The sequence below is a fragment of the Symsagittifera roscoffensis genome, chromosome 1 (assembly GCF_963678635.1).
Source record: "Symsagittifera roscoffensis chromosome 1, txSymRosc1.1, whole genome shotgun sequence".
Lineage (NCBI taxonomy): Eukaryota > Metazoa > Xenacoelomorpha > Acoela > Convolutidae > Symsagittifera > Symsagittifera roscoffensis.
In genome coordinates this window covers 40,301,206-40,328,408 of record NC_087062.1, presented here as the reverse complement: position 1 = coordinate 40,328,408, position 27,203 = coordinate 40,301,206, and the positions used below count along the sequence as shown (strand labels likewise).

The 27,203-nt window shown below is 36.6% G+C and overlaps 7 protein-coding genes across 7 annotated transcripts in view; 1 reads left to right on the top strand and 6 right to left on the bottom strand.

Annotated features, from left to right (window-relative positions):
- The window catches only part of LOC134844256 (DNA polymerase delta catalytic subunit-like), a 471,945-nt gene that overhangs the window by 73,814 nt on the left and 370,928 nt on the right, over window positions 1-27,203 (bottom strand). The window lies entirely within an intron of this gene.
- On the bottom strand, window positions 110-5,314 carry LOC134857239 (uncharacterized). Its single transcript, XM_063873620.1, has 2 exons — window positions 5,034-5,314; window positions 110-1,577 (listed from the first exon to the last, which is right to left on the bottom strand). The coding sequence occupies exons 1-2, from the start codon at window positions 5,312-5,314 to the stop codon at window positions 110-112; spliced, it is 1,749 nt and encodes a 582-aa protein (XP_063729690.1).
- Window positions 11,502-27,203, bottom strand: part of LOC134844317 (large ribosomal subunit protein eL32-like) — a 386,626-nt gene continuing 370,924 nt past the window's right edge. The window contains exons 2-3 of the mRNA XM_063860953.1: window positions 12,393-12,616; window positions 11,502-11,779 (exon numbers count right to left, since the gene is read on the bottom strand). Of these exons, the coding sequence (XP_063717023.1) occupies window positions 11,605-11,779; window positions 12,393-12,604 (387 nt within the window). The 5' untranslated portion in view covers window positions 12,605-12,616 and the 3' untranslated portion in view covers window positions 11,502-11,604. The remainder of the gene's footprint in view (window positions 11,780-12,392; window positions 12,617-27,203) is intronic.
- LOC134844307 (uncharacterized) lies at window positions 17,001-20,153 on the bottom strand. The gene is made up of 2 exons (XM_063860941.1): window positions 17,893-20,153; window positions 17,001-17,665 (listed from the first exon to the last, which is right to left on the bottom strand). The coding sequence occupies exons 1-2, from the start codon at window positions 18,445-18,447 to the stop codon at window positions 17,615-17,617; spliced, it is 606 nt and encodes a 201-aa protein (XP_063717011.1). The 5' UTR covers window positions 18,448-20,153; the 3' UTR covers window positions 17,001-17,614.
- Window positions 21,184-22,174, bottom strand: LOC134844281 (ATP synthase mitochondrial F1 complex assembly factor 2-like). Its single transcript, XM_063860888.1, has one exon. It carries the CDS (start codon window positions 22,155-22,157, stop codon window positions 21,318-21,320), a length of 840 nt encoding a protein of 279 aa, XP_063716958.1. The 5' UTR covers window positions 22,158-22,174; the 3' UTR covers window positions 21,184-21,317.
- Window positions 22,213-23,827, bottom strand: LOC134857231 (uncharacterized). Its single transcript, XM_063873608.1, has one exon. The coding sequence runs from the start codon at window positions 23,773-23,775 to the stop codon at window positions 22,213-22,215; it is 1,563 nt and encodes a 520-aa protein (XP_063729678.1). The 5' UTR covers window positions 23,776-23,827.
- LOC134857219 (high mobility group nucleosome-binding domain-containing protein 5-like) lies at window positions 24,638-27,131 on the top strand. Its single transcript, XM_063873597.1, has 6 exons — window positions 24,638-25,077; window positions 25,224-25,594; window positions 25,680-26,058; window positions 26,131-26,315; window positions 26,389-26,551; window positions 26,630-27,131. The coding sequence occupies exons 1-6, from the start codon at window positions 24,638-24,640 to the stop codon at window positions 27,129-27,131; spliced, it is 2,040 nt and encodes a 679-aa protein (XP_063729667.1).

The window sequence follows — 27,203 nt, the reverse complement described above, 5'->3', positions numbered from 1 at the left end:
AATTATTTCAAGTTTAGTTACGATGTGATTTTAAATTTGTGCTCCAGATACATTTTGATTACTGATTCCTGTCTACTGAAGGAGATTATTCTCGAAACTTCTCTCGTGCTTACTTGCAGCAGACTGCAAAGTACATTGTTACACTGTTTTTTGTTCCATAGAGATAGGAGCTGCCAATTTCGCCGGTATCTTTCGCCCCTTGTCCAGAACCACCCCAACTCCGAAGTCCAACAGCATGAACGTCTCTTTGCGAGAATCCAGAAGGGCAGTTGCCATTTTTCATCAAACAGAAAGATTTCGTAGTCCACCCAATTTTGGTCTCCAGTCCCTTCACTTTGACATCTAATCCATTCACTTTTGCGATGGTTTCGTTCGCCGCTTTGCTCGGGTCAATCATGTACTTCAGTTGCTCGTCGAACTTCGCTTTAAGTTCCAATCCATGCTGCTCAATTGTTTTGATCATATCGGCTTGAGCTTCTTCGACGCCATCTATCACATCGGAGAATTCGGTTTGTTGATTTGCGACGAGCTGGGAAAAGTTGGCATTTAATTCTTGTTCAAATCGGTCCATTCTTTCTGTCAGCCTCTGCATGATAAGGGTTGGAGTAATTGTTGCGTTTTGTTCGGGCAAGCTATTGTCAAACAAAACTTTTACTGAATGAATTGCTTCAATGTTTCGGACTTGAATGTTTGCAGTTGCGAAGGTAGTGTTACTACTCATCTCGGATAAATTTATTCGGAACAATTTGATTGGCTTGACCGTGAACACTTCACCATTCCATTCAACATGAGAGTGCTTTTCTTCCAGGTGTTTTTTCAGCTCATCAGTTTTTATGTTTTTACCATTGTCGTTATCAAAACCAAAGTTGAATTCCCCAAATTCAAACTTCAGAGATTGGTCATCCTCTGCATCGTCCACTCTGAAAATAGAGTCATCAGTTTCGTCTTTGGAGTAAACTTTGTTCAAATAACTCGCTATCTTGTCAGGACGAGCCCAATCGGGGTTCCAAAAAACAGACGACCATTGAGTGTCATCAAATTCTGTCGTTTCTTTTTCATTTTTGCGCAACAGATTTTCAATAACTTCGTGAAGTTTCAATTCCTCCCCGCTGTCGGCGTAGTCATTATCAGTTATGACAGACGCTACAATGTTTTGCGTGGTTTCCGTGGACACGTTTTTCAAGTCCTCCGAGTTGAGGTATCTAATGGGGCCTTCAGTGTTCATGTTTTTCAACTGTGTCCACATTTTACTGTTCTCAAAGTGGGACCCCTGAAGTTTCAGAGTTCTTCGCGATATCTTTTGACCATTTATTACATACTGCAACTCCAGCGAGTCAAACATGTGCGGCGATGTTTTCATTGATTCTTCGAGTTTCTTACAGGATTCTGAATTTGAACAGACAAAGGAAAATTTCACAAGTGAGGGTAGATGGGTGTTGGTTATCCAACTTTCATCCAACTTGAAATTGTCAGATATTTTTCTAGCTTCAGCTTTCCACACTATCCGTATTTCCTCCATTGGTTTCAGCTCAACGTCTGTTTTCTCAACTTCAGGATCGATGTTATCTCGTATGTACCTGTAAAGTGAAATGAATCAAATTAAATTATTTCAGAATTGACTTGACTCTGATAGCTTTTGAATTTTAAAATCCTTTTGCTTACTTTCTAAATTTCTTCCACAGAAGAAGAATATCTTTTGTACGGACACGGGGTAAAGTAATAACAAATTTTCGTTTGAAGCAAGCGAACAAAAAATTCTTTCACTTTTGTCGTTGTTTCTGCACGTAGTTAATATACGGTTTAAAATACTGGCACATAGCCTGCATTCAAAAATGTTTTTTTTAGAAGCTGATGATTTGAGACAGAGTTATTTTCAAACATTTAATTTGTTTTTCTTTACTCAATGTAGGGAAAAGTCATACTTATTAGCCTTTTTAGGAAACTGTGAGTGAAACTGTGGCACATGGGCATTGAAGTTATTTTGAATATATGGGAGTTTGAATATATGGGTTCAAATCTGTTGTTGAAGGAGCTAATAATATTCAACACCTCGTATTGTCCAATCCGTAATGCCACAACTCGCAACAAAAGACAACTTGCATTAACTAGTTTTTCCAAAACCAGCATACTTTCCCAACTACTTATGATTGACTGGCAAATTCATGCTTAAGCATGGTCTTTAAATGAAAATTTTTCAGAGTATTCAATCAATCAGATTATTTTTGATTACCGGATATATTTTTTAAACAGTTCCACCAGCCATGTGTCAAAATTTGATTCATGTATCTTAAATAAGTGGTGAGGAAACGTCAAAAAACTACCCAAAAATTTGTCTGAAAATTAATTGTCAATTAATTGTCTGAAAACAAACGGTTGCAACATCTTTGACTTGGGACTGTATCGCTTTAAATGCGTAGAAATTCTAAAAATCAAAAACAATTTCTTCTGAGGAATCCTGGAATGTTCCGACGTTCCTTTAAAGTGTCTGGAATAACTTTCACAGGTTTTTTTTGAATAATTTTTTAACTCCTCCCATATGCATTTCCAGTTGTAGTGTGATACGTTTTGAGTCTAGTCATAATCAATTAACCAATTGGCGACCCTCGAATCAATTTGCAATGAGTTCCGAGCCGGGCCCTTTTGTCATCTACGTTCTAAAACTTGTCCGAGATATCAGTTATACATGCTTTTCAGAAGAAAAATTCAATGAAAAATTATATTCAGAAAAAATTCGTCTTTCTGATACGTAGATATATTATAAACATGAAAAAATTGGGCCCAGATATTGAGTATACGGGCAATTGAAAGGACTATTTGAGATGCTACACGGATCAAAAATCATAAAACCAAAATACGGCTATTGCTCAATCCGCTTTTCTCCGGTTCACTTCTTTTTGGTGCAAAAGACATTTTGTGCGCTATTCAAGCTCTGCCACTATTCTAAGTTGTATACCAAGGGCTTAAGCAAAGAACAGAAACTAGTTAATAGCAATTTTTTCAAATAGTTTATGAGTTCCTTATGTTAATTAAGTCTCGATTACCTGTATACTCAATCATCAATCCCCAAAGCAGTAGAACACCTTTGGAACTAAAGCATTTTATAGCTTCAGACCAGTGATAGCTTTCAAATGACAAAAATAGTTTAAAAAAATTATAGTTTCGCAGGTCAAAATTTGCCCAGAGAAAAGACACACTAAGCTGGCACGAATACTTTGTAATTTTTTTTGAGAAAAAACTCTCATCAATAGCGCGCGGGTCGAGGCGTTCAATTTATGTTTCAACTTTTTCGACCAAAAATTGGTTAGTTTCAAGCGTTTTGACCAAATTTTAAAATACTTTGATTTTCTCGACCAAAATTCTAATTGTTTTGAGTTTTTTGGTCAAACTTTGGCATGTTTTCTCTTTCTTGACCAAATATGTGCACGTTTCCTTTTTTCAAACTTAGAAAAAAGGCCTAGGAAATTTTCGTTTTTTTTTCTGATACATATATATTACAAACATGGAAAAATTGGGCCCAGAAAATGAGTATAAGGGCAACTGAAACAACTATTTGGGATTGTACACTGAACAAAAATCATTAAACCGAAATATGGCTACTGTTCAATCAGCTTTGCTTCGGTTCACTTCCTTTTGGAACAAAAGATATTTTGTGCGCTATTCAGGCTTTGCCTCTAATCTAAGTTGTATACCAAGGGTTTAAGCAAAGAACGAAAACTAGCTAATTGGATGTTTTGCAGCTTGTTTTTGTGTTCCTATTGTTAATAAAGTCTCGATTACCTGTATAGTCAATCATCAATCCCCAAAGCAGTAGAACACCTTTGAAACTAGAGCATCTTATAACTTCACGCCAGTGATAGCTTTCAGATGACAACAATTTGCAGGTCAAAATTTGCCCAAAAAAAAACTAACAAAGCCGGCATGAATATTCTGTAAGTTTCTTCGAAAAAACTCTCATCAAGAGCGAACGGGTAAAATTAGTAAGTTTCAAGCGTCTCGACTAAATTTTGGTATAATTCGATTTTCTTACCAAAATTTGGTACTCCTGGACTTTATCGACCAAAATTCTGTATGTTTTGAGTTTCTTGACTAAATTTTGGCATGTTTTGGCTTCCTTGGCCAAATTTGTGCACATTTCTTTTTTAAATTAAGAAAAAAGTGTCTAATTTTGCCCAATTCAGTTCAGATATGTTTCGAATTTCTCGGCCGAAATCTTTTAAAATTTAATAATTCGACCCAGATATGTTTCGACTTTCCAAAAGTTTAGACCAAAAATGAGCGTATCTCGGCTGTCTTAATAAAGTTTGACTGGCCCTGCTAATATATGTTCCTATGTGCAGGGGGCTAAAATGGCTCGCGTATTGATAATCTTGATTTTCTGGATCAAAAAATTGCGTCCGAGCTTACTCAATAACTTGAACTGATACTTAAACTTCACTTACTAGAAGCCCGGGCCCAAAGTTGTTAGCGGACAAGTGAACCACTCCCAAAATAAATTTGGAGTTAAGTTTGTTTCATTGGTTAAAAACAACATTTTTTGTCTTAGAATATGTTCTTAACTTCTACACTTTGCCGCAAGGCCCAGCCAAAATTTTAGATTTTGAGTCTAGACATTTTTTTGGAGCAAGTTGGGTTTATTTTCGAGCTGAATTAGTTTCCAGTATTTTAAAATAAAAATTAGTTAGAGCGCGCAAAGTTTATCCAACATTAACATTAGAAAATTTCAAGCCCATATTCTAGCAAAAACGATTGTTGGTGAAATATAATTTAAGTTCTAGAGTAGAGCATTGATATTAGTCAAATCTGAAGCTATAAAAGATCCGTCAAACGTTTTTTTGCACAATTGGCATCTTTTTGGAAGGAAACACCGAGAACAATATTTCACGCCGCCTTCTTCGAAAGAGGGAACGATTATCACACTAACAAACAATACTAAATACTAAAACAAAACTTAGTGAAGATGATAAATGAAAACAGCTAATTGAATTACCGGAAAACAGCTAATTAAATTACCGGAAAACAGCTAACTAAATTACCGGAAAACAGCTTCCTTGACTTCCTCTGACCACAGAAGTACTTCAAAGGACATTTCATTCTGGCCTGTCAGCACATTTTCAAACCATTCAGCACTGTCTTTGAGGAGCAAACCCAGTGGCATTGCGTAGTAGCGGTCTTTGGTTGCGTGTTTCCACACTGAAATATGACCCGCTCCATACGGCACACCGGCCACGCTGTCAGGTGAAAGCTGAATGTCCCAGTAGCCATCACCAAAGACGGCTGAAGCCAAAAGAGCCAAAGATGTCACAAAACGCAACATTATGGGAAGAATTCAAACTCTAGGCAGAATTCAAATGATTTTGTCAAAACAGCTTCGACTGGTCGACAAAAAGAAGCAAGACAGAATGATGTGGCAAAGAGTTGCGGGTCAGAAGTTGATTTTTGATAACGGATGGTTTTATTGATTTCTTATGTCAATTTTTAAGTCCTAAACTCTGAGACGGTCAGCCGCGGCTGTTATTCGAATTTTGGGTAACTTTGTGCATTAAACAAATACTTGAGCCCAAATCAGGCGATGAATGTCGCACATTATGTGTACCAGAGATAATATATAGCGTTCATTAAACAGATTTTCCTGCTTATCAGCGGATTAGGCCTGCTAGACCCTCAACTCAAACAGGTTAAATCTGTCACCTCTTTTAATCTGTTATAGACATTTTGAAGCAATGTCAAATCCTATTCTCAGTCGGCTTTCGAACTAATTCACAAAACCCAACTTAATCGAACTGAATTGAGCAATTTTGCAAAATTTATTTTGTAAGAAAATATAGTAGCTACCCGCATTTAAGAAAAGAGAAAACAAATCGATTATAATGGATTTTCGTGGTCTATAAGGTAACTTCCCAAATGGCATAATTCCCAAATGGCATAAAAATGGAAACTTTTCCCAAATGGCATAAATTTCAAGTTTTCATTGTAATTTAAACGTTTTCTATCAATTTCTAACTCTAACATTTTGTCAGGAGCGAAAGCATGTGAACAAGATTTGGAATTAATTGCTTCCAAACAAATTTAAGCAACAGGTTTCTCGAAAAAAATTGACCACATGAAGCTTATTAATAACCGCAAGCTTATGCTTCTTGCTTTTGATATAAAGTTCTACAAGTTTTTCACGATAAAATGTCAATCAACATTTGAATTGACAATTTGACTAATTTTCTCACATTGTTCACGAAAAAATTGTTCTCGATTTTTCCAAAGCAACTGTTGCATGAAATTTATGCCATTTGGGAAATATTTCATTTTTATACCATTTGGGAATTATGCCATTTGAGACGTAATCGTCTATAATGTTGTAAAACCGATTCCGATAATATGTTCAGACAACAAAATTAGAACAAAAATGGATTTAAATCCATTTTTTCTCGCGAAAACAAAATGCATTATAATTCATTTTGAATCCATTTTAATGGATTTTATAATAAGTAGGAAATCACATTAAAATGTTTTTTTTTTCCACTTTATTTTTGTTTCGCGCGTCGTGCAAAATTTTCCAAGAATTTCAGCATTTATCAAGTGAGTGATGCGGAAACTTTGCAAGGCGAGTGTTCGGCCTGGCCTAATCCATTTCAAAACCTAAACTCAAATTGTAAAAAGATTCCGTTGATCTCTCCCTCCCCCCCCCCAACGTTTGCCCCTTTGCTCCCCTTAAATCCCCCTAACGTTTGCCGTTTGCCCCTTTGCACACGGCACCTGAACACCCCCACCACCTGAACAACTCCCCCCCCCCCCACCTTAATACACTCCCCATCTGAACCCACATAAATTCCCCCACCTCAACCCATCCCCCCACTTGAACCCCCCCCCCCCACCTGAACCCACCCCCCGCCTGAAAAACCCCCACCTGATCCCACCCCCCACCTGAACACGTTACGTTGGGGGGGGGGGGGAGTTTGTTATAAATTGGCAAACGCTAGGGAAGTAATGTTGAGTAATGTAAAAAAGTAACAAAAATGTCAAAGTTAGGTAGAAAAAAATTCAATTGAACAACAAGTAACCAACGTAACCAACTTAAATTTAAAACGTAGAAAAGATTTCATGTGCGTTGAAATTCGCATATCAGTAATGTGGAAAAAAACCGATTATAATTTATTAACTTTTATTGTTAAAAAAATTGTTCAAAAATGCTAAAATATTGTGCATTTAGTTTGAAAAAAATTAAAAAAAATTATGTTTTTTTTGTTTTTTACTCATTTTTGGAAAACAGTTGATGTCGATTGCTAAACCAATATGTGTTACGCGATCTTGTAGTTCATGAATTATACCACTCTCTAAAAACGAGAATAATTTAAAGCAATTAAAAAAAACTTTAAGCCTTGCTGTTTTTGTAACTTGTAAATGAGACAGCTCAGCAAAAACCCTGACTCTTTATATAACTAAAACAAATTTCGATATCAAATAAGCGGTAGCCGATCACTGCTTAAGTAAAAAAGAAAGTTACAAACACATTTTTTGCTGCGTAAATATGAATCTGTTTCAAACATTTTTCCTCAAAAAACTTGCTTCTTCAGAAACCTTGCATTTTTTGAAATGAATAAGCCAAATGGCCGGTAATTTGGCATTTTTACCCAGCCTCATCATTAAAAAATTTTCAAACTTGAAGCAGATCATTTTGCTTCTCGCTACTTTGCTCGCTTTCCTCTTAGTTTGAGTCTTAATTGCAAAAAATCTCAACTCTGTATTTTGAAAACAAAAAACTTTTCATTTTTTTTGGAATGCAAATCACGACAGTAAGGGCTGCAAAAACGTAGCTACAATGACCCTTTCTTCGATGTACTTGAAATTGCGGGCAAAAATCCCTATTAGTCATAGATTTCTATTAAATGTAGCATGTATAAAAAATGACTTTGTTTCAAAAAAAAATTAATCATTTTTTGGATAATTTTTTTGAAAATTTATCTACCAAAAAAAAACGCAAAAGCTGAAAAACTCAAATGTGAAATTGTGAAAAACGATTCATTGTTTTAAGAATCACAACTACCTTAAACTCAAATATTTGACTCAAATGATAATCATTTTCAGGAAAACTTGACCAGAAACAGAACTGCCGGCGTTTACAAAGTATTTAGAAACATCTATCGATGTGCAACTGAGCCGTCAAAAGTAAAGTAAGCCCCCGTTGAGCTGGAAACAAAATTGATGTCGAAGAAAACTTCGACAGGTCTGAAATTTGAAGTTATAATGCCCCCAATTAGAAAGATGCAAAAGTTTAAGCGAAGCTAAATTTGGTCACTAAGCCGATAATCCGATGAATGATATGCCAAAAAATGAAGCCAAACAAACTTTTCGAGCGAAAAAAGAAATTACAAAAACCAGATCAAGTAAATATTCAAAACATAAGAATAATTCCACAGCAATTTTAATCACAAGTAAAAACCGCCAACAACAAGAAAGATTAACATTCCAACTAAACAGACATATAATAAGCAAACATAAGGCCGACAAGTTTTTTGAAACGGGTTATTTCCAGTTTAAATAAAGGAATAAAGGTCTTGGCCAGATTCAAGCCTAAACAAATTGCCGTCCCAGGTGTAGTCATAACTCTGGACCACGTTTGACGGAAAAGGATAGAAGTTCGAATTTATTATATACCAATCTATCAAATGATTTAGCGGATTTTGTTATACAAAGTATATTCGGAGTTAAAAACGCTTGCTAATTGCAAGCGTGAGCAAAAGCAAACCGCAACATATCACTACTCGCAATACTATTTTAACATGGTATTGCAACTAGTAGTGAGTTAACAAAGTTTTGAATTAACAAATAACAAAAGTTTGGTTGAAAGGATGTTCAGCATAACGCAAATACGTCAATTAACATAATCCTCAACACTAAATGAGTCTTCAAGAACGTTTGATAAGCGGAAACTAACCCAAATTATTTCACTGATTTAGTAAACAATTTTAACCTGAACAAAAGTCCATTTTCCGATTTGATAACGCTTGCTTATCGCAAGCGAAACAATGCATTACTGGGAAACTATTTCAAAACATTAATCAGTGCACTTACTGTAGAGCATCAGATGGCGTAAAACTCAAAAATTAAACAAATGGGTTTCTCTGATGATCTCAGCAAAATAACCAGGAACGCTTTGCTCATAATTTTGTTGTAACGGAACCAAAACCAAGGATTTGGCAAAAAACCACATTTTAAGAAAATTTATGTTGTAATTAAAAACTGTTTGTCTAGCTTTTGCGTGTTCCTATCAGCATCTAAATACCAGTCTTAACATAAATTTGAATTAGCGGAAGCTGAAACACCCGGCAATCTGAAAACTTTTTTTTCTAGTTTTTATTTAACTTCATTTTTATGTTAAAGCTAAAAAACAAAAAAAAACAGGGAATACTTGCATTATTTTGAAGAAAGTGGTTGAGTATACATTTTTGGGAAGATAATTTTTTTAAGAAATATTAGGATTTTTTCAATCGATTTTGATGCGTTTTTTAAATTTTATCGCAAAAAAGTTCAAAGAAGACGTTTCATCTGTAATTAATAATCATGAAGGAATCGAGGTTTGATTATGGGACTAGTGCAGCCAACTTGGTATAGTTTAAATGCGTAAAATTTTCAGCTTTTCATTAGCGAAGAGGAAATGTGGCTAATTTTGTCAGCTCAAAAATGATTCCATATTGACGAGAGGCTAAGTTACCGCTAATTGACTCCAATATTAAATTGATGGACGCAAAGCATATCACTTGGTGCTTTGAATAGGGCGAGGATTTTTAAGAAACTATTTTAAGAACAATTTACAATTAAGTTTTCTTTTTTATTAAAATATGAACTCACTTCATTTCTTCAGCAGGGTTTTTAAACAAGATTTAAAAATCAAAACATGAACTACAATATATTTTAAAGACCCGAAAGGGCAGACGCAGCATTCAAAGCCTCGCTGTTATAGGATCTTTCTATACAAATCTAACTGAATGAACAAATGGTTGAAATAAACAATCAAACAACTTAAAATTAAGAAGTAATCTTCAATGTTTTAAATAGTAATTTTTTTTTTGCTTTTAAAATGACAAAAAACACAGAAGCTTTGCATCATTTGCGAAACAAAACTGAAAATTCACTATCAGCACTTGCAGAAGAATTGACAAATCAAAACTAAAAACAACTTCAGATAAAAAAAATTTTTAAACAAAACTATCTTGCAACTGAATTACCTGCGTTTCTAGAAATTTTACAAATAAAGGCGAAGCAAAGCTTCTTTTTTTAGAATAAAGCGCAAACGCAACATTCCATTGCAAACTTAACGAAGAAAAAAAATACCGCAGAAAAATTATTCAAAAAAAACTGATCAAAAGTTTTCCTAAATTTGTCTTGATTTTGTTTTGAGTTCTTTTCGAGAAAAGAAGCCACGAATTAAACCAATTGAATGTTAATTAAGCATCGAAAAAAAACTTAGAAAGCGGTAACAAAGCCGACATTTCTTCAGCAGACAAAAAAATTAAATCCACCCTCAAAAAAGTTGAATAAAAACCCTGTTTAAATCCTTAGCACTGGCCGTACTTAATAGCCGGTTAATGATCAAAATGAAAACTTTAAAATGAGCACATTCTATCGCAACAATATTTGCGCCGCAACATTATTTGCGACTTAGGTTGAAAAAAAAGATATTTCATACTATAACACAAGCATGCTTGTGTAATAAACACTTAAAAGAAACTTACCGAAGGGCAAGTAAGCCAGTGAGCTTCACGTACACGCCCGTTGAGGCCAGAACAACTTTGACACCATTAAAACTTTTTTTGCAATAAAATTGGAAGTTCGAAGTTTTTACGCCCCACCCATTCCTTACGCAAAAGCAAAAAAAAATGCCTTTCAAACGATATCAAATGTCAATACTCAGCCAATTTTACATAAACCGAAACCATCTAACCAAAAAAAGAAAACGAAATTATACAAAACAAAGTCCGTGCTGTGCAAAAAGCAGGTACGCAACAAAATGCAGGATCTCAAGGCACGCACTTTACCACTAGACTAAGTGGGAAGGACCTGGACGCTATTGAGGCTTCATTCATAGTAACGCAAGCTCAATTTCCTAGAGCCTATGGAAGTATGCAGACATACAATGTAATAGTCGGTCTTTCATTGGTGCCATTTTTTGAAAATCAGTGAAAATGAGAAAATTAACATTTCAGCAAAAAAAATTGCCAAAGCGTCTGAACAATAAAATAACGCAATAGAAACTATGCAATACAAAACGAATATGCGATTTAACATTAGCCAAAGGGTAACAACGGCAAGTAAGCTGGCAATATTGAAGCAGCCACCAGTTGAGCCAAAAAAATTCCATTAAAAACTTCGAAATTCCAAATCCCCCAAACACACACGCACACACACATACACACACACACACACACACACACACACACACACACACACACGCACGCATCGGAGACTTTTTTTATCCCTAATTATTTTTACTCAACTTTTGCAAAACGTGATGATGATAAACTTGAAATTCATCAAGTTGGGAACTCAAGACCCAAAGACTTCGAAAAGACAAAAATAGCATGAAATCAAAGTCTCAATTCAGATGAGTTCACTTCAGTTGAGCAATTTCACTTGCATCTGCTGTGCTCGCTCTTCGATAGCCTTTCTCGTCTTCTTTGAACACCTGGCCGCAATCTGGACGGCGTACTTTTGATTCTGCATCATCAGCGGTTCCAGTTCCTTGGCGTTGAAGACTCGCACTTTGTAGAACTTGTTAGGCATCATGTATCTAAAGCACCGAACAAGAGATTATATGAATCTGGTTAGCATATTAGCTTCATTGGTGTTCAATGACGAATCTCTCCCTTTTGGCAAACTATTTTGGTCGACCAAATTGATTCTCAAAGCTCTTCCAAATCCCTAATAAGACCCTATTTTGACCAAATTCTCACTTATAATAGTACTAAAGGGGACCCTTTAGGACGTCGAATTCCTGAAGGGGAGAGTGTGCCTCCCCCCTCTCCCTAAATCCGCTGCTGACCACACGTACTGTATTTTTTAGAAGGAAAAACTTCCCGGTTCAAAAATGGCGCCCTCAATTAGATGCATTCAATCATAAAATGAAAAAAGGGACGCTCTTAAATTCAAGGTTTTATCTTATTCGAAAAATATAGTATTCATACTTCCGAATTTTTGCAATGCGTCTGCGAAGCATACTTCAACAAAAAAAATGCGAATGACAAGAAACAGAACCGGGTATTAATTAAGTGAAAAATGATTGGCATTTAATAAGGACCTATGCACATCTACGTATCGCAAAAAAAAACAGCTATTACTCTCCGAAAGCTCAATAGCGTGGATACCGAGTCTTAAGCCAACAGATAAATGATGTTAATTCACACCTGGTTCGCTTGTTGCTTCCGTAACCGATGTTAGGCATCAGAGGTTTTCCCTTGAATCTTCGCCTCACACAGTTGTCAATTCCCTTGGGTTTTCTCCATCCTGTCAGCAGTTTCCTGGGGTATCGATCGCTCTGGTGTCGCATGAACTTCTTCGTCCTCTTCTTTACGATCTTTCCCTTGAAAGCAGGCTTGACGGCAATTTTTGCAACCATTTTCGATGATCTGAAAATTGCAATGAACTCCTATGAAAAATAGTCGATTGGCTTTCAGAACATTATAATTATGCTAGATTAAAATAAGCAAGTATGTCATTTATACCCACCTTGTAGCCTGTTGACAAAACATAAAGTAAGATATTTTTTAAGTTAAAGCAAGGAGAGATGATCTATCAAGCTAGTTCAACCCAACAAGAGATCTGGCCGTTGAAGAGAATTCATTTATCTTTGATGAACATTGATGAAGAGCTACACTTCGCATACACCAGCAAAAAATGGTAAAATGATCTATTAAATATCAAGAAAAACAAATAAGCCTAGAGAGAAAATAAACTTTTGGAAATTAACTTTCATGAGCGTATAATTGCATTTTTTCCTCCTTGTTTCATGTGTAACGCAGCTTACTAACGTCACAAAACCACAAACTAATAGCATGACTAAGAAAGAAAAGCCCACGGTACCCAAACCAGATTAAAACTGGATAAACTATTCTTTGAAGACCACTTTCAAGTCTTACCACAACCGAATAAAACGTAAAAAAGTCGAAAGACAAAACAAAACCAAAAGGTTCGATTTTTGAGAAAAGGACACAGCCAAAATAAAACAGAGAAAAACAAGTAATAAAAACGAAACAAAAGGTTGAACACAAAAAGGGACTCTGCACAAAGAGACCATAAAAATATACCCCATTCCTGGCCTCACCAACAAGAGGGACGTCCTGAGCATGCTCTATAGCCGGCCTAACCCACCGCGCTACACCACGCTTTGTGACCGACACTCTATTTTTACCAAGAGTTGCTCTAGGGTGAGCAACTCTTAAAAAATAACTGAACTAATATAAAAACGCTTTTGCAATAACCATTAATAACAAATCATAACTAAAACTAAACTAACAAAGGAAATTATATATGTGAACGATAATTGCAGTATGTATAGATTTCGTAAAGCCCAAAAGACGAGCAGCAAAGGAGACGACAATCCAATCACATTCCAACTTCGGAATGGCAAATCTATTCGATTTGCTGCCTAAAGTCACTACCTCAAAGGATTTACAGTATGGACTCAACATCGCAGCAAAGGAAAACCATTGAACCAGACCAATGGCCATCTCGATGTTGACTACACGTACAGATCCTATTCACTTGGCACTTCACACGGAAAAATCAAACTTCACCCTGCACATAGTCTCACTCTAAACTTAACGAAATCGATACATCATTGCATCGATCAGAAATCTTGACAATCACCCAAGACTACCACGATCAACGAGACCCATCTAGAGATACGAACATAACCATCTTTCTCCGTCAAACACGAACAGCCACACTTCTCCTTTCTCCAAGAAGTCAATGCTCGCAACTTCAAAAAGAAACTTCATCACCCGCCCTTCACTACATTAAACATTTAAAAACTAAAAACTCTCTAAGCCACGGATGGGTGAAACCCGTTCTAAACTAGAATTTATAATTGGTTATAAATATAATTCTCTATTCCTATAAAATATTCCCAACTAACCAATCATAATCCATTTCTAACATTTACACTTATTTGTAAGTGCTGAAACTACTTGTAGTTTCAGCACCAGAGCAATTTGAATAAAACTTAGAATACAGTTGTTCTCCTTCTGGAAACTAACTCGCATAAACCATTATACACTAGATCTATTGAGACTAGGAGATATAAGAGTAAGCCTAAGATCGGTATTATACTAAGAAGCTGCACGAATCTATCCGGCCGAAAATAAGATAGCGTGACGAGCAGACGGTGTACTTTATCTGAAATTACTCTATGAGTATAACCCTCCAGGTCATAACTCAATGGGTTCTCCTCTCAACCCAAGTTCTGCTAGCAAGCGCGCAATCATAAATTGAAAGAGTGCTGCTTAAACGACGGTAAAAAACAAAGTCAGACAGGACAATAAGGCAGGAGGAGAGAGATAGTGTTTAACCCGAGCCGCAAGGTAAATTAAACTGACTGGATTTTTGAAAGCTTGCTATTTTTCCTAGGGCGGGGAAGCGGTGAATTTTGACTTGGCGCTGACTCAATTTTTTGGAAAATTTAAGCAGTTTTGTCTTGATAATACAAAACGGACAGAAATTTTGCACCTTACACACAGAGCGTTGGAAGTGTATGTCTATAACTAGTTGTCTTCTACTAACTGCTGGCAACAATGTTTTGGTCTTTGCGTTAAAAACAGCCTTTTACTTACAAAACTGAGCGTATCACTGTGCAATTGATATAACTCCATACGAAGTTTTTTTCAATGTAAGCAAACAGGATTTGAAACAAATGAAAATTTTTGTTGTCAAGCATACATGTACATGTATGAGTGTTTCACAACAAAACAAAAAAAATGGTTTAAGGGCTGTAGGATTTTTTAGGATATAGTTTGAACAGCAAAGGCTAGATGAATGGGACAGAACTTGAAGGAAATTATGAGTTTTTGGAGGGAAGAAATGTGTCATTAGACGAAACTAAGTTTCCTTTCAAAAGTGAATAGAATATTACGGGAGGGATTTAGAGAGAAACCTAAAACATAACTTTAAAGTTTCTGAAAATAACTCAGTCGGAAAAAATGAATATAGTGATGCCGAAGGCAATGAAAGCGTGCAGTTACGCTGCAGTGCGCGTATCAGACAACAACAAATATTCTGAAATATATATATTTTTTGGAAATGATCGAAGTTTTGAGGAATGTTGGCTAGCAGATGCTGCTTTTACGTAGAGAGTTGGCCCAAAACTGCAAAAGATGCACCAAATAATCTTGCTTGGAAAAAATTGCTTGGATAACAATTCTCTGAGAAGCATGATGTTTGAAAATTGGTATAAAAAACTGATTTAACTATTTGTGGGTAAATGGCAATACACTGTTAAGAACAATAACGAGGGCGAAATTGAGAGATACAAGGCAAGAAATGTAGCTACCGGTTGCAATCAAATCAAAGATGTTGAGTTTAAAAAAAACAGTAAGATGACAATATTGAGACTAATTTTGGCAGCTGCATATAGCTTGAAGTTAACGTAAAAACTGCAAATCTAAAAACACCGAAAGACGAGAATGACTTCCTGCAACAACTTGGAGCAACAAGACATTGGGGGCGATGATTTTTTGAGTAAACTCAGTCAAATAATGGGTTAAAAGTCAGGGCGAAATTGGTCTCATACCTTACTGATTTTTCTGAAGTCAATTCGCTTTATTGTCTTTATGATGAAAAAAATGAGCGTACGACATAATGTATTTGGGTCGATGATACCATTTAGAATTCTAATGAGACAAGCAAGTTTTTCAAACTTTGAACAAAAAACTTCGTGCAGGTTCAATATCCGTGAATCAGCAAAATTTAATTGATTTTTGGGTAGAAAAATTAATTTTAACGGTCATTGTTTGGAAATTTCGCGAAATTCATCAAAAAGCTACTTTCTAAATTTAATGTGGTTGAATACATACCAGAATCAACGCTTGTATTTATAGCGCATTTTTCAAGTAGACAAGTGTAGGATTGCAGCAAAAAGAGTTTTACGTTATTTGAAAGGCAGTTAGTATCATAAACTCAATTATGGTCATTCCACTGATATGCCAGATTGTGATTGTGATTGGGCAGATGACAGCGATACTAGACAAAGTACTAGTCGGATTTGCTTCTTCATATATCAAAATAGTGGTAATATTTCATGGGGCTAGCGAACTGCAAACTGCTGTTCATTACAGCTGAACCACTTTCCAAAGTGACGAGGCCAAAGCACTTTCATTAGCATGCAATGAGCGTTTAATTCTCATGAGTTTACTGCAGGAGCAACAGGTTGGTGTAATGAATTTCAAAATGTTTGCTGACAACCAGGCTTGTATTTTTTTTGAAAAACGATGTGAACAAAGGAGTTATGAAACATTTTGCGATACAGCTTCATTTCGTTCGTGATGCTTTAACTAGGAATTTGGGGGAAATAAATGTCAGCGATCAGATGTTTGCGATTGAGTGAAGGTTTCCACAGTGCAAAAAAAACTTAGAATGTGCATCAAAGTATAAAGATCTAAAACATGCTATAATCTTTCAATAGCAAAACATCTGTTATTATTTGATCATAACAGTCTTTATGATCAAATAAAAAGCAGATAATTTGCTATTGAAAGATTTATATATAATAGATAATGCATCATTATCATTTGACGTACATTCAAAGTTTATCGCACTGTTGAAACCTTCACTCAAGCGCAAACATCTAATTCCTCAACCGCATGCACTTAGTTTTTCCCAAATTCCCAGTTGAAACATCAGCAACCATATTCTCAGATTCCATATGATTTAAATCTAATTGCTTCTTTTGAATCATGTGACGAGCGAAATGTAGCTGTATCGCCAATTATTCCACAATTCAGTCTAGATTGTTCCAATTAAAATAATCAAAACAATCTAGACTTTAATCATCGAAATAACTGCTATTAGAAAATATCTTACCCTGAAACCTTTTCAATCGCAAGGGCTATGCTATATTAATCGAATCTCTGACTGTTTTTTGGGGTGCTTGAATGTGCTGGTTAAAAAATGTGTCCAGACAAGCGTGGGTGAGTAGTCGGATCAAACCTCAGGACAGGAATAACTTCAGACTGCATCGACGCCACAGCACATGGCTGCAAGGAAATTAAATAACTTCAGTCATTTATTGCGCTCAAAAATATAGATTGATAACTTCTTTACAAAACAGTTCAAGTGTATTTTAAGGGCAATAACCCACATAATTTTGGAATTAAACTATTTCTCTGTTGAAACAGAGAAGACATAAAACAGGATTTTGGGAAACTAACACAAAAAACTTCTCCGCTGAGCAGAGTTCAAAACGCTGATAGCTTGAACATGCATTCAGCGGCGCGACAGTTCACTCAATCATATTCAAATCTGGCTTCAAATTATCATAGCGCCAAACTTTCGTCAATGAATATCATTAAATTACTAACTACTAATAGCACTCAAACAGTAAGTTAGGATTCTTCTTCGGCGAAGCTTTCTTCGTTCAGTTTTTGAGGAGGCTGCTCGATAGATTGCTACTGGAATACCGAGAATACTGAAACATAAAGTTTTCAAAAACTATTTAACAACAGATTTACTTCGAGGAACACAAATAATCATTTCACCATAAAAAAGCTAGGTTAATTTAAGAGCAAGGTTGGGTGCTTATGAAAACGAATCGAATGATATCATCGACATTTTCATGTCTATTAACTTTCAAAATATTCGCTATTTTAACTACACTAAACAAGCAATATCTACTCTATTTTGGACTTGATTGACCTTGTTTGCATTGCTGATTGGCTGCTTCTGCAGTGAGGGGAGTCTCACAGCAGCCATATTATTCACACCAGATATCGGAGTCCCACTTCTGAATCCGCCTCCATTCTGCATACCATTGGATCCCACTCCACTACTACTTCCAACATCTACTGCTCCAGAAGATGGAACTAACTTCGTCTTCTCGTGATGTCGAATCTTCAGTTCCGATAGACTATCTGGAAGCGACTGGCTAGTCTCTGATACCTGATGTCGAGAGCTTCCTTCTTTATTCACAACATTGAACTTGTTTCCTTGGATATCGCGCGGGGATTTCGCCGGATCATGCCGTTTCAGAACTGATTGAAACTGTGACAACTCTGCTAATTCTACTGATTTTGATGTTTGCTTCTGATTATTGGCATTCTGTAATCGCAGCTCTCCAAGTTGTTCATATCGCAGCCCACTCAATCCTTCGCTTTCGTCCGTTTCTGCTTCATTTTCGCCGGCTATCTGTGTTTTATTTCTCGTCGAGTGAGCAAATTTAGGCGCAGGCATCGATTTTCGATTCAAGTCCATACTTAATTAATTTTTCTGTCTATACTTCTAGCTAAAGTGGGGTTTAAGTCTTTCAATTTGGCCACATTTTACAGCTTAATTTAGGAAAACGACATAATATTTTTTTCAATGTGGATAACAAACAAATGGGAAAGCACCATTTAAGTAGAGAGTAGGACTGCTCATACGCTTCAATTGCAAAGAAGAGCTTGAACTAAACACCTGCTTGCATTTGAAATGAGAACGAATTACTTTATGCCAAAAAATTTAACGTGTCCCCAAAGAAGTGCATCTAATCAAAAATGCATTAGAGCCAACAGCGTGAATGCTCTGTCATTGATGAATTATTCACGATTTTGACAACAATAAAGCATACCACGAAGCTGCAGATCTTGTAGAATTTTGAACAATTGAAACGGAAAACAGCATAATAAAAAGTAATTAATAATTAAATTGAAAATACAAATTTAGAGGCTTGTTTAAATTTTCCATCTCCGAGGATAGAACCACGTCTCAGATCAAAAATGTTGCAAATACTTTATGCTATTAAAACGCCTGAGCATTAGGTACTCAGGAGCTGGAAAGCAAAATTTCGGAATTTTAAACATTACAAGAATAACAGTAGTAGGAACGAGTATTCCGACCATCATTATTATTGCAACAAAAAATTACAATTTTTGGTCATTTTTTCATTAGCAGGGATGGATTGAAATCAAGCAGTTAACAAGATCATAATAGCAAAATTATGACATAAAGGCGAAGCTGTGCTTCGCAAACACTAGCGAGAACACGACAAAAAGCAGCTCAAAAGTTCTAACAAGTGCAATAAGAAGTAAAAACTAGCGCATGAACCGCACCTACGGTGCTTCAAATATATCGTTGAAGGCGAAAAAAAGCTTCCTTAAACATGTACTAAAACAGCGTTATTTAATGCATCTGTGAAGTTAAACTGGGCTCAGCTATCAGAGATTTGTATTTCCTTAAAAACGCCATATCTCAAAATCCGAAATGATTTGAGCAGATAAAATTAGCGGGCAGTTTTGCTACCATATATTGTTCTCTGATAGCATCCCACCATAGGGTTAAAATTTTCAATTTCTATTGGTTTTTTTAAAATCTAAGATAGGTTTTTTTTTTAATCTAAGAAAAAGTATTTCAAAAAATCATGAAAGCAACATATCTCGGAAAAAAATATAACTGAGCTGTAAAAGTTAGAGGCAAGATTTGTACCTTGACAGTACCCCCTGAATGTACCCTAACAGAACCACAATGAAAAAAGTTGAAAATTTCAAGACGGGTTACTTTTTTTTTAACTCAAGTTTCTTTAACTTCAAGTTTCTTGAAAAAAATTTAAAAAATCGCCGCATCTTTGAAACAAAAGCATTTGAACAGTCACAAGAGGAGGGCAGAATTGTAACGCCGATGTGTATTTGGCATGACCCCGCAACGGGGTTGAGAATTTCAAGTTCTGTTAGTTTGTTTTTATAATTACATTTTTTATATCTATGAAAAAAATCATTAAAAACGCCACATCTCGGAAACCAAGAGGATATGAGCAGTCAGTTTATGAACAAAAGAAAATCTCATTACAACAACGCTATATCTCGAAAACCAAAAAGACTTGAGCAGTCATACTTGATATCGGATTTGCATCCCATGAATGTACCTTGAAAGCACCCCACTATAGGTTTGACAGTTTCAAGTTCCGTTCGTTTTTTTATATCTAAGTTTTTTGAAAAAAAAAAATGGAAAAACCATAAGAACGCAATATCTCGAATATCAAAAAAATTGAGCAGTCATGATTTACCACCAGATTTGCAACTCCTGAGTGTACACTGACAATGCCCCACATGGTTGAGAATTTCAAGTTTGATTAGTTTTTTTTTGAAAAACTAAAAATAACATTAAAAACGCCATATCTCGAGAATCGAAAAGATTTCAGTAGTCATAATTGGACATCAGATATGCAACCCTTGAATTTACCTTGACAGTGACCCACAATAGGGTTGAAAACTCTCATTTACGGTTAGTTTTTTTTATACCTAAATTTTTGAAAAAAATTTTAAAAAATCAGATAAAACGCCATCATTTCAATATACGATATAGCATAAACGTGCAAAAACTCTTTCGTTAAACGTGAAAAAAAAAATACGTTGAAAAAACTTAAACATGCAAACATAGGGATTCCTTAAACATGCTTCACATGAAACGCTAATTACACAATAGATAGATAGATAAGCCTCGAGTTAGTAAAAAGTCGGCCACGTCTCGGACTCCAGCATACGACCCTCTGCGACCTAGAAATTATGAGTCTCACGCACTACCAACACTAGCCACAAACAAAGCCGAGAACATATGCTATGAGATTTCCAATGCTACAGATCGTGATTATAGCAGAAAAGCACACAAGGGAACACTTTCATTTGCGAATAAGATAAGATAAAAATAAGGTTCGTACTAAAACACTAGATGCTCGCTAGCGTAATCAAAAGTGCATTAAAAACAAATTTCAATACGTTAGATTATATTTGCATCCGCTCCGATGAGAATCTGTTTGAAAAAAGCAGATATTCAGATCCGATTTTCTCGAAACATCTTTTTAGTTTTGTTTCAATCCGAATCTCAGCTTTTTCAAACCTTAACACAATATCTGTGAGGTACCAGTAATTGCTTGAAGAACCCTATGTCATAGTTCCGCCCCAGATCATCGCCTCAGCAGGTGAAAAAACTGGGAACAATTTCCTATTAAAAACTTCATACTTTATGCTCTGTTAATTAAAAGAAGGAAAAGAAGAATTTCCTATCACGAAAACTTCAATTCGGTTTTGTCGATTTAAAAAAACAGGTGTCTCAAACAATTATTTCGAGATTTCTCTATTTCTAAAACAAAATTAAGCTCCATTAATCCGATAGTGCATTTCAGACGAAAAAGTTGCAAAGAGAATGGCGGATGAAAATCTACTCAAAACTTCCAATCTGTTCACGTCGTGAGCCCATTCAACATTTCCCCACTTCGCAATTTGAAACTCTTCCTCCAAACGGGACAACTGAATGGCCGTCTCGCAGTCTATTTTCTGCTCAAAAGCTGCTATCGTCAACAACATAGACTTCAACGAATCTACAGCAAATTTAAGACCCATCAGTGTTTCGAAGTTAAATTTCTCAAGGTAATGCGCAATTTTTGACTTGCAATCATCTGAAATTTCTACAATCAGAAGCTCTTTAGACGCTTTCAAACTTGTGTTTAGCTCTTGGTTAATCCACGCAATAATCGGAGATAACGATTCGTTTTGTATCTTCAGAAGTTCTTCATTTTCTGACTCAAAAATGAGAATAGCATCACAATCTAATTGGTTAATCAGATGAGATGTTATTTCTTCTCTAGTTAGATTCAGGGGATTATCAATACACGAGTTGATTAATGAGGTAAAATGCATGCTAGTTGGGAAAATGAACTCTTTCTGAGAGGTCCATTCGTCTGCAATTCCAACTGCAAGTGACTCATTTCCAACATCCAGTTGTTTTCCTCCAGGAGTTTTCAAACATCTTTTGTCCAGGTAAATATTGAAACTCGGACTAAAATCATCATTTAGTGATTCTGATTCGGAGGTGTTCTTTTTGATCGAGACATCTCTGTAGAATCGTTTTAATTTCTTCGTGGCAGCTTGAGAGTTTCCTAGACGACTTGATAAAGTCAAGGACCGGCTACAAACCAGACACAACTTGTTCATTTGCAGGGTCAGTTCATATATCTGAAAAACAGTTCCATGTTATGAAAAAATTCATTTAATAAATTTCAGTACGAAAATTCACTTTGGAAAATTCAGTATAATAATCGTAATCTTCAATTTCAATAGAATTATCAAAGAAATTAGAACTACTGGAGATCGCTCCATCTTCAAAAAAGGACCTCAGATTTTCTTTAACCATTTTTTTTGACTGCATTAATTCAGAATACGCATCTATTTCAAATAAACAATTCCTGCTCAGTGAAATTTGATTTATTTGACCAAAAGTAGACATGCCATTTTTATGTACAGTTGTTGGCTTTCTGACCGGAGCGAATGACTTTTTAGGCCTTTCATTAATATTTTGCGAAAGCCAAAAGGCTACAGATGCACAGCATACAAAATGTACACAAGTTTCAAAATAATTCACAGCTCCAGTTGTTGATACAAACTTGTTTGCATTAATTAAATCACAAACAACAAAGTCATCAAAACACTTGGAAAATGTCTCCACTGAACCAGCGAAATCACAAAAGTTTTCTTCTACAAGTGATACAAAAAATTGGGATCCTGCCGCTAAACAGTCAACTAAATCAACTAAACTAAAGGATAACGGGTTAACATTGCATCGGCGGCAAACCGACTCTGAAACCTCCAGGCGTTTTGGGTTCAAAACTTTTCCAACAGCATGGAAAAATCCAAGCGTGAAATCTTTCGTACTAGATCCGGAATTCTGAAACTTCGTCCTTTTAGACAATAATAACATCTGTGCCATGTTGACCGCTAGCCTTAAGTCCCCAGCAGAACTGTCGACTATTCTCCTGATCATACTGGAGGATAAATATTTTTTCAAATTGACTGGTAATTTGCAACCAATCAATTGCAAACTTTTACTCATAAACGTCGGAGCTACTGCGTTCATAGATATTTCAATGACACGATTCAGCATCACAAACTTATTTGAAAATGATATGACCCGATTTGAGGACTCGGGAAACTCGAACACAATTGGGCACGCACTTTCGCTCTTAAGATATTCGTCTAGGAGACACTCCAACTTATACATAGACATCACAAACACATTCGGTAATTCCGGAATCCACAAAATTGAGGATCGACATGCGGTCTTTAGGCACAATGCGCTGTTAGCAGACGATAAAACAAAGCTTCTAAATTCTTTCAGCTCTGAATCATCTGTTAGTTGATCTGAGAACAAATTACACCCAGAGGCTGTTTTGAAACTTTTCAACTCTAGATTTAATTTTTTGGCCACGGCTCTAACAACGCTGCTTTTCCCGCAACCACTGGGCCCTTTTAGGACGACGGCTTTTCCACAATTACTTCTACTTCGAGTACAGGTATCTAGTTTTTCGGACACTTCATGAACTTTTTTTGTGTGCAGGCACAATTCTTGAACGGTTTCCGGTTGGTGAATCTCGTGCCATAAGCCACTAGTAGTCCATTTGTTCACATCTTTCCGCACTTGTTTTGCATTGCAATCGTTCGTTGATTTCGAACTATTTGAGGACAGTAATACAGGAGCTTTCAAAGATGTTTTGGGGACTACTTTCACATCATCGACGCTGAAATCAGCGTCAATCCAAGCTCTTTTACGCTTCATTGTGCCATTTCAATTATTGTAAAGCCAACAGGACATTCCATAAGACCACTCTAGATCTGAAACCAAAATAAAATAAGATACATTCAAATCGATAACGAAGCATCGGTAATTCTTTCTGAAAATTAAAAAAAAAAGCAAAAAATAATTTGAGGTTTGAGTCACCCGATCAGGCGAAAATAGCTGCATTATAATAGACAAACTGAATTCTCACTCAAAAATTGTTGATAATGTTACATGTCACGATAGAGCCTCACCCATGTCTTATTTTAAACATAAAAGTCACCGGGATCTCATTTTTCATGCAATCACGATCAGAAATTGCAGTTGATTATCCAGTTTTATAGAAGATCGAAAGATAATTGAAGATCGGTCCCTTGGGTCATGCCACTAACAACAGACGGAGGCGGGCAAGCGAGAATCAGTGACGTGTGAGTTAACAAGACCCATAGTCACACCCTAACTTCTCTATCATCAAAGAACAAATTGCTAGTTCTAACTTAAGGGCTTCAATTTCAGAGCCTCGTCTGCAGGGAAAGAAGACCCACTTCTAAATGCGTAAGAACAGCAGATTGGATTTCAACCTTTTATAGATTGGGTTTTAAATAACTTGATATAACTTTTTACAGGAAAAAGAAGTCGAATAAATCCCTCGTATCAAAAAAGTACGTTGATTCAACCCTGGAAATAATTCATAGCCACTATTTTCTTTTCACGTGAATTTTCTAGGTCTAAGAAGTCTTTAGCAACCAAGACAGACTCAAAAAAGAGTGCGTCACCCACTTCTCAGTATGTATTTTGTTTCCGTTGCCAGATAATCAGCCATTTTTCAGCACTATTTTTCTATTTTTTAAATGCCTGAAAAATGATAAGAGCTGTAATACTTAGAAATGACAGCAGAAAGGCGACAGCGACGACGCAAAACGCCAAGAATGCAGACCCAAACGATACAGTCAAAGGTGCTCCGACAGCAAAAGCTCCACCCGAAGCGGGAGGAAAAACACCTCTGGTTAACCCTGAGGAGGCTGACGAAGATGAGAAGCCGCGGGACTCCAACGCCGACGATGCCGAAAAGGAGGCATTGGAGCCCGAATCGGAGGACCAAGAAGCTGATGGCGACCTTCGTAATGAAGGGTCCCCAAAAGGGGGCGGCACTGTTCGGTATGGTATTGGAGACCAAAGGGGAGATGGCTTTGAAGGGGAGGGTCATGCAGCGGGTGATGTGGGCGAGGAAGAAGCTGAAGAAAACGTAGAGGATATCCAGCTAGACCCGGATCAAGATAAAGGAGAGCCAATTACATCAAGGTAAACAGACAAATAACCGCATTTCAGTTTCTTATACAACTGGTTCATTTTGCGGTGGGTGCAATTAAAGTCAGATTTTAGTTATTGCGATGAAAATTTGCATTTCAACACAGCTAAGATGAAATCATTTTCCACGTTTTTCAAAGGAAATCTTCGACTCAGCTACGAGAAAGTAAAACCAACGAGAACAGCAAGTTTGTGGACACCGCTGCAGATCCTACTGAGGGTCCATTGTTAGACCAGGAGATAGAACTGCCGTTGGAAAGAGCAGACACGAATGAGCACATGCATTATTTGGGAAAAGCACCTAAGCCACATAAAACACGCAAAAGAAGCGAATTGTGGCATCCTTCTAAGACTCTCAATGATGTCAAATCTCAGACAGTGGCCGAAAACGAGACACGATTATCAGCCACGGATGAATCAATTGAAAGAAAGTTAGAGACCAATTATGAGCCAGAAAAATTTGACGAAAACGATCTGAAAACAGAAAAAGATCCGTACGAGGTAGATAAAGGTACAAAATTGATGTTTCAAATCATTGTATTTACAATTAAGCGTCAAATGTAGGAATTTTGTACAACGACTCTGATATGTTTAAGAGCCCGATACGCCCGAGGAAGAGCAATTTAAGGATCCAGAAGCTAACGAACACCGCGAGATGTCACGGGAACTTGAGGAGAGAGCTGATGCTGCAGAAGAGAAAGAAAATCCAGCTCAGCAAGAAGATCCGGCAACTCCAGACGAAAATCACGATCCAGTACCAGCGGAAGAAACCGTAAATTCTAAGCGAGAGCCTCCAGAGCTTCCCGATTACGAAGAAGACTCAACGCCACAGGAATTCGTAGGAGTCCAAGAGAAAGAGGACCAAAACTTTAGAACAAGTACACCACAGACAGTTCAGTCCGAAAGAGAAGTAGATCTGATTGAGCAAGATAGGCAATCTGAGAAGCAAAAGCTTGATCCCGAACTTAAAAGCTTGTATGTTAAAGTTTTTCTAAAAATCGACGATAATATATCTTCGTTTATAAAATAATCTGTGCATAATTTAAGGCCAAGTGCAAACTATGCACGATCATCTAAGACCAACCTTACAACTAGCAGCTCACATTACCCTAATAAGCATGCGACGCGAAGCGGGACTGACAACCGTCGACCTACCGCCCACCAGACTACGATGACAAGTCCATCAGTCAGTAAATCATCAAAAGCTGACAAACGGACTAGTTCTAGAACCCGTTAGTCGTTGTGGCAAAAAAAAAACAAATGGTTGAAACAAGGGTTGTTTCAGGGAAAAAATGGTTGTTTCAGGGACGGATCGATTATCATCAGATCTAAAAAAGAAGTCTACATCAAGTCCTACAAGAAGAGATAGAAGACAGCGGAGCCTTTCTCCACTCGTCCGCAGAAATCGGCGCGATAGATATGGTCGACTTCTCAGTCCAACAAGTAGATACGACAGAGATTACCGAAGGTAGAAAAATCATGTTCAAACATTAAGTAACATAAGCAATTCTCTTTAATGATGCCACGCTTTTTTGATTTGCATTAGATACCGCAGTCCGCGAAGAAATGACAACTATGAAGAGTATCGAGAAAGGCATCTTTCCTCGTCTCACGGCTCTCCGAGAGGACGAACAAGATATTACAAAGACAAGAGACGTTTCAAATCAAGGCAACAGAGCGAAGAAGATACGAACACTATTAAGCAACAACTGGAGTCAATTCAGAAACGCTTAGACGAAATGGAAGAAAAAATTGAAACTCATAGAATTAACAATCAAGCGGCTCCTATGCCTGCCGGTATTTTCCAGGACGGATTGGAGCAACAAACCGCACCAGAATCGCAACAAGGAGGAGAATGTCATCACGGAGATGCCAGAGCTTCAGTTTACAACTTAGCTCAGACAATATACACTGGCGAAAATCGTCCGTTCACGGTTCAACATTACTATCCATCTCGAACAGTATCAGTGCACAATGGATATAGCTTGGTTACAGGAAATTGGGGAGCAAATGGCTATGCCGGGCTCATGCGTTACTTTCGGTTGTAATTTTCAGACGAATGTAATATTTTCAAATGCCTGTTGAAAATTTTTAAATATACATTGACAACCGTTTTATGT